The sequence below is a fragment of the Egretta garzetta genome, unplaced genomic scaffold, assembly GCF_000687185.1.
Source record: "Egretta garzetta isolate BGI_Z169 unplaced genomic scaffold, ASM68718v1 scaffold8, whole genome shotgun sequence".
Classification (NCBI taxonomy): domain Eukaryota; kingdom Metazoa; phylum Chordata; class Aves; order Pelecaniformes; family Ardeidae; genus Egretta; species Egretta garzetta.
The window spans coordinates 2,605,565-2,613,211 of NW_009260407.1; the positions used below are offsets into that span (position 1 = coordinate 2,605,565).

The following is a 7,647-nucleotide window of genomic DNA, read 5'->3' on the forward strand; positions in this document are numbered from 1 at the left end:
GTCAACACCCCAGTAAGACAAACAATCTCCTCCAGTTCTTAACCACGCAATAAGCTTCTCTTTGTTACGTTCACCACCACAGTGAGCATACAGAATGACTGGTGGAAGTGAAATCCAGGTGTGCTCAAATGCAGCTTTCAGAAGGTATGTAAACTTAAAGATATGTGGTTTAGGTTTGTAAAGAATACACAAGTCCTGAAAGATCCTTAATGAATGGGTTTATCCGATTTGAGCTAGGGGGGATTATCCCAGTAAGGCCTGATTCAAGCTAATCGACACGGAAAGTCATTTTTATGCATGTGATCCCTACTGAGGAATCCAGACTGTTGGTGAGAATTAGAAAGATGGATTCTTACAAGGCATTTGGAGACTAACTGGGTACCTACTGGCTTTCCACAGAATGGCAAAGCTGACTCGGAGAATGTCTGAGTGACAGTTTCTATAGATGCAAGTCAAGAAAACCAACTGTTACATTTATGAGATATGCACTCGCTTGTGTAGATAGATGCCAATTGATTTTGAGCGAAGTTTTTAATTTATGTAATTTTTTTTTTTAAATGTGGGTGAAAGAAGCTAAGGGGTTTTCTGATGTGGTACCAAAAATTTAGAGAGCTCCTGATGTTTAAAAAGTGCTTTTGTTTCCTTTGCTTTTCTTCTGTTGTCCTGATTTACACAGCAACTTTTCTTATTGAAAGGTAACTCAGGTATTAAAATAATTAGGTATTTTACGTGTTGCTGTGGTTGCAGGTAAGACCAGAGCCTCACCTGGAGTCAGCAAGCGTGCTCTGCTTTCTGATCAACAGGGACTGAGCATCTGGCCAACAGCGTCTGAATCACCAAGTTGTACTAGGACTTTAATTTCTGTTTTCACAGAACATTGCAAGGAAGAATAAAATAATCACTGCTGTGGAAAAAATGAGTAGGCAACCTCACCTGGCAGTCTTTTGCTAACATAGCTAGAGTGGTGAATTAATTCCCATAGTGCTCTAAGCCTGTGCAGTGATTTTTTTCCTGATCATGATTAGTATTTTTTCCTGCTCATGATTAGTATTTGTGCTGGAGAATGACATCTGTTAGTTTCTCTAATTATATCCTTATGCCAAAAATGGCAGAGGATATACTTCCCCATGTAAAGGAAGATTCCTGACTCTGACATGCAATGAAGAAAGAGTAGCAGCAGGATAAATCCAGATTTGTGAGTAGCTAGTAAATGGGATGGCTTCATTTCACTGATCTTCATTACTGGTTAATTGCTTTGCAGTTGCTGAGTCCTGGAGAGTTATGAATATATTCCCATATCATAAATGTTTCACAAATCAATATTCAGACCAGATGGAAATGGATAAAGTCATTTTGTGTGCTTCTCAAAAAAAGGAGTAGGAAGATTAATGTATCGGAGAGTGTTTAATTAAATTGTGGTACTCATTGTCGTGGGAGGTTGTGGATGCTGAGGGTGTACCTGGCCTTCCAAGGCACCTGGACAAATTCTTATAATCTTTTCTAGGCTTCTGTTATTAGTCACTGTTGGAGAGGGGTTACAGGCCTGGGTCTTTCAGTGAGATATGTTGCTACCGTGTTCTTACAGTTCATTAGTTACAGAATGGCAGTCATCTTTCAAAAGCAGAAACTATCCCTAATGTGTAATCTGCTCAGTAATGAACTGGGAGACTCCATGGTAAACCTGGAAGACAAGTCATAGATTGTGTGGCTGCTTTTTGCATAAACTCCTGATTTGTCCTTAGTGGATTTACTTGTAGAGCAGAGGACACATTCCTCAATGAATTAAAACCAAGAAAAATAAAAATCAGAAGGAATGATACATTCCCAGTGAGTACAGTGAATATTTTCTCTGACTCTCCCTGTGATCAAATAAGGTTTTCAGAAGATATACATGCAAGCTTAGACTAGAAAGCAGTGGGTATTATGGTTTGATATGTCATGCAAAATAACACTCGGCAGCAAAGTATCCTGAAGAAAGTCCTACTCTGCTTTAGGAAAGGATTTGAAACTCTCCCCTGTACTTCTGCAGAGGCTCACCAACCTCCAGTAATCACCAACGACCTCCCATCTCCCACCAGCTGAGCCAAGAAATGTCTCTGGGACAGGCTGGATGCATTTCCCTTGAGAATATATTAGCATGGAGCTCGAGCTAAACAGACTAAAATATTTCATGGCACAGGGTTCCCCCGGCTCTTAACTTTTGCTGTGTGTTAGCATTTGCAATTCTCTTTCACCGCTGAAACAGATTCATTTTGTCAGAGGTTTCCCTTACAAGATGTCTCCTCCGTTCTTGTGTTCTCTGACTTTTCCTGCTTCCTCTTTAGAAATAGCTGCTATTCCCCAGGAAGAATCCTACTCTAGGTGTCTAAACCTGTCAAAATCAAAGTGTCTGGGGGTATAAGAGCTGGGAGTTGCTATGTTCTTCTCTCCAGGCACAGCGTGACTTCGTTGTATATTAAAAACAGCAGCTGTTGTTGGAGGTGAGGGTTCTGGAACTGAAAAGCATAATGTCCTAATTACCTATGGCAGGGAAAACATCTGTGCAGGAAAACTAATGAAATTAATTCCAGAGCTTAGCAATTGAATACATTAATTGACATTAATTAATGCTAAATTACAAAGCTCTGCCAATGGAATCACATAAAATGTCCATGAGAATCAAATGCCAAAACAAAATCCTTGAGTTAACGTGAGCACAGAAAAGCTTCCCTTTGGAAAGAAGAGGGGTCCAGGCACTGCAAGACGACTGTTTCCCATCTTTGCCTCCCATAGCAGAGGGAGATTTCTTGGCGTGCACATCTCAGGGTTTGGCTGTTTGGGAGATTAGCTTAAGCAATTTCAGTGCTCTGCCCTTTAGTAGTTATTACTGGCCATTTAGAATTGAAGCCGTGGAGAATTGCACTGTAAAAGTTCACAGGAATTGCCTTAGTAAATCTTCATCAATGGTACAATCACTACTGTACAGACTCCTCCGATCACAGCATGAATAGACATAGTCCCTGTTCCTCCATTAAAACAGGATCAAAAAAACTTCAGTCACCTCTAATGGATGTCAACCTGGCCTGCTCTTTAAAATCTCTTGCGGAGGAGATTCTTTCGTTGCTGGCTGGCCCCAGCAGCACCCGTCCTGTTGCCTCCCTGCGCTCTCAGGACAGATAACCTGTTTGCATGGGCAGTGAGACGGCACTGCAGTCTCCTCTTAGCATCTCCCAGACAGACAGTGTGCCCATGGAAGTGAAACGGAACAACGGTTGTGGGGGAAAAAATGGAAATGAGGTGAGAAACAGAGGTCTGATCCTATATAGCTCTATGCTGGGTGATTCAGTCCCATGTGTGAAAAGCCACCCAGTCTTGCCAACAGCTCAGGGGGCGGGGGGGCAGCCATTTCAACTGATGCCACTTTGTTTAAGCTCAGGATTGCCAGACATTTCATTCAGGACTCCAGAATGGGCAGAGATGAATGTGGGGGCAGGTATGGGGGGGCTGTCCTTCATGATAAAATGGATTGAATTAACAGGAGAAGTGGAAATTGGTTGTGTTGCAGGTGAAGAGATGCATTCCTGTTCTCTGTTTTATGGCTAAAAAAGGGCATGCTGCACCACACAGTATTATTGGCGCTGGAAGAGACTCTGGCCCCATCATCCCCTTTCTTGCTGGGAGCAGAGGGATGGAGGGCTGAACAACTCTGAAAGGGAACTTTCCTGAGCTCACTGGAATGAGCAGGCTGGGAGTTATGTCGTTCCCTGCCCTCTCGTGGCTAATGTGGAAAAAATCATATCCCTCTGAAGGGAAATGCGTTTTGATCATGCTGTCCAGGCTGTATTAATTAATATTCTGCAGTGAGCTGCGAAAGCATAGAATGTTACAAACCACAGTGACTAATAATACTTAGCACTTTATAGATTCCAAGAACTCTGCAAATGCTGGGGGAAAATCATCCCTCATCAAACTTCCCTGAAGGTTCGTTACCCTGCACGTCTGTTTCAAGCAGAAGTCAACAGCCCTTAGAAGCAAGGAAAGAAATGTCAAATCATAGATTTTAATTAAAACCAACATTAAATATGAGATGGTAAAAATCCAGTCATTTCTATTTCAGTGTAAAATGCTACTTCTCTGATCAGAAAGTAGTAATTATATCAAACAAGGGGCTGCGCTTCTCCAACAAGGAAAAAGATTAGAAGCGGTTCTAAGATTAAATGCCATGTAGTGTTTCTGTAGTGCTAATGCTAAAATACCAAAATCCTTCCTGTAAATCAGCTTTGTCATTAAACAGAGCAACTTCTTAATTGATCTGAAAGAGCACAAATTTGAGTACTGAGAATCTGGTTCTGTATTCGAGGAGAAATTACCACCATGAAAAAATTCAAATTGTTTTTCTTCAGGTGATGAGTTATGAGATGAGCACCCTGCAGTGCTTCAGCATAGGAGATGAGGACATCTCATACAGCGACAGTGGATGAGATGGCTTTAAGGCTGCATTTAGGCCGTTTACTTTGAAACATATGGCTGATTGAAACTGCTAGGCCTCTGGTTTCAAGAGAGTGTGGAATGATTGCCCAGGTCTGCCGGAGCGCATCTACCTACACTGTCAACAGAGAAGTAGGCAAAACCCCTGAATGGGGGGTGATCTGAATTACTTTCCAAGGTGATCTGCATTACGCTGCAGAGTGTAAGTGCTGTAGGAAATACAGAGGTGCGCCATGGGAGGGGTTCTCAGTGGTGACGCTATGGGGCAGGTGTCCTCCAAAGGTGTCCTCATACTTGTGTATGCTCTGGACCATGGCCACATTCTAAATAAACTCAGCATGTGACCATGGAGAAGATGTCATGCTCTACAGCAAATCCCACATGGTGGGGATGACAGGGAATCTGTAGAGGCTCAGCACAGAGAGGATCTGTCCTGCAGCATAGACACAACTCTTCAGACCCATGGTTACTTTGGGAGTCACAAGATTTGGGCTGTTTGTTCCCTCTGTAAAGGGTCCTTCACAGCTCTGTTGTTCCCTCACTCAGTTCCTTGCTTTCAGGTTAAGCCTGGGTAGCATCCAAGTAAACTCAGCAGGGCAGGTAACAGTGCTGAATGATGTACCCTTGACTAGGTTTCCGTCAGACCTGAGCCACAAGCATTACATTGTGCTGCCTTCAAATGCTGCCTTCTGCTCTACTTTCAGCATGGAACCAAAAGAGTGGCATGGAATAATCAGATCATCTATGCTGGGCTCTCTCTTGGTATAAAAGAGAAACGTATAGCTCTGATGTAGGGTGGAATGAAAGAAATAATGGGAGGCTGAGACAGGTGAAGAAGCAACTTAGAAGAAGAAAGTAATCAAGGGTGGATTTATGAGGGGTGTAAGAGAAAGAAGTGTTGTGATGTATTGAATGGGTGGTGTCATTTTATGTCACATGAGGCTGGGAAGCAGAAATGCAGCCTCAGCAAATAGGTTTGTGACAGTAGGAGGGATCTGTGCTCAGGATCTCAAGGGTCTTGGTTTTGTTCTTTTCCTTTCAGACGCCCAATATATCACCTGCAAGATGCAGAACTGCAGTGAAGCCACTCGCAGCAAACCCTTTCCAGGCTATATTGACCATAACTCCCTGATCGTCCAGGATGATTATGTCTTTGTTCAGGTGCAGAACACCCTTTTATTTATTCTATTATTTTATATTCTGTTATTTTGTCTTCCCTTCTTTTGCATGTGTGTGCATGTGTGCTAGCCCCCAGACAACACTAGCTCCACATAATAAAGGCACTGAGTGGATTGTAGCAGTTCATTGCAATGCTAATAATGTTCCTTTAACTCTAGTATCTTGTCACCGTAGGGTCATAGAGTTCCTGCCCGGAGCATCCATCAGGAGTACTGGAGTGCTCTGTGCCATTCCCTGCAGTGTCATCAGCACTCTAGGATTAGTGCTGTAGCCCCCCAGCTTGAAGTGATGTGTCAGTCATCTGCTATCACAAGGGAGTGGACCAAAGCTTTTTTGAGCATGAGAGGGAAATAGAAGAGGAGGGAGGGATCCAGGGGAAGAACCAAAGAAGCAGTAATCAGGCTTTATTGTTATGCCTCCGTTGTGGTTATAGTGAAAGGGCTGAAGATGAGATGTACTCAGCCAAGTTGTGTTCCAGGTGAGAGCTGGTGAATAGATCTGAACTACTGTGGGTTTCACTAGCCTGCCACCAGTGTCCATTTAATAACAGCAGAATACGACAAAAAATAACAACAGAACTGTAGGGAACATGGAAGTGAACTGGAAATCATTAGGACTAAACTGGTCTTCCAGGCAGTTTATATTCTTCCATGCTTGGGGGTGGAGGGAAGAGAGGGAACTGATATTTTAAAATCAGTGAGTTGATTGTTAATTACCTTCAGTTAATGAACTCAGTCATAAACACCAATCTAAATCATTCACAAGTAAATCTGGGACTTACGTTCCAGAATAGCTTTTGTGCCTATTGTGACTGAGGCATAAATAAAATATTTATATGGGAAGGAAAACAAGGGCATGAATCATTGTTCAGGCATGCTCTCTAATTTCAGAATGACTCTGTTTGTGGCTCGAGTGACACAGGAGCTAAGGAATTTCTCTTCATATGTGAATTGATTCATTACTTCATCACTGATATCTTGGTTTTGTGCTCTTCAAGATTGTTAATCTTCTCTGTTCTGACCTGACGTTATTATACACTGTAGAGAAGCCAACCCCTTTGCCCCATCTGGAATCAATGCTGGGGAGATAGTCTACCTGTCTGAATAGCCCTTGTATTTGGATGCATTTCTCTTTCTATCTATAAACTGTTGTATAGTGATCCCAGTGCTGTCAAATTTTGGCTTTGTTACACCTCCCTGCTAGCTGCATGGTGTAAGGAGGATCATGTGAGGAAGAGGCAGTCTCTTACGATGTTCCCCTTAATGCCCAATGGGACTTTGCACAACTTTTTATATTCATGTTTGTAATGCAGTTTGAGAAGGTATCATGGTATATTTGGATTTGGAAAGCTCCTATTTTAATCCTTAAACTTCTTAGGATTCTTAAACAGAAATAAATATAACAGGTCAAAGAGATCGTACTTGCCAGTCTTGATAATTGACACTTACAGATATGAAATAAGCACTCTGTAATCCCTGGAAACAACCTCTGCGTTATTCCTAGTAGTCAGTGAATTCACTGTTGGCTGGCAACCTAAAATGAGGTTCTTCTGGTGGTTACATTTGGATGGATGGATGTATCTGGTTTGCAAGGAACAGCTAAATAACACACTGTGGGTGATGCTGGACTCTGCCTTATCCCAGGCACTGTTCTTCAGAGGATGAACAGGCCACCACCAGTCAGTAAAAGCTTGGAAGAATAGATGAACACCCTGAGCACACACCCACACCCCTGCCAGCCTTCCCTGCTCCCTTGATCTGCATCTAGCTTTTCTGCAACTAAGACATTTGGAATGAGAATTCCAAGCCTCAGAAAAGGTTCAAAAGCATGAGGATAAAGGAATGTGGGTTTATTTCTCAGCTGGATCAATGTTTATTCATCAACTGTAATAGTGCTGCAGTTTTAAGCCATTGCCACCAATGCTGGGGTATTTCCCTTGACAGCTTTTGCTTGCTTCCCTGACAATAAAAAAAATAATTTAAAAATCCTGATGATAACTTT

General features: G+C 42.4%; 1 protein-coding gene across 1 annotated transcript in view; it reads left to right on the forward strand.

Moving 5' to 3' along the window:
• Positions 1 to 7,647, forward strand: part of SORCS1 (sortilin related VPS10 domain containing receptor 1) — a 211,034-nt gene that overhangs the window by 129,086 nt on the left and 74,301 nt on the right. The window contains exon 8 of the mRNA XM_035898973.1: positions 5,510 to 5,700. Within this exon, the coding sequence (XP_035754866.1) occupies positions 5,510 to 5,700 (191 nt within the window). The remainder of the gene's footprint in view (positions 1 to 5,509; positions 5,701 to 7,647) is intronic.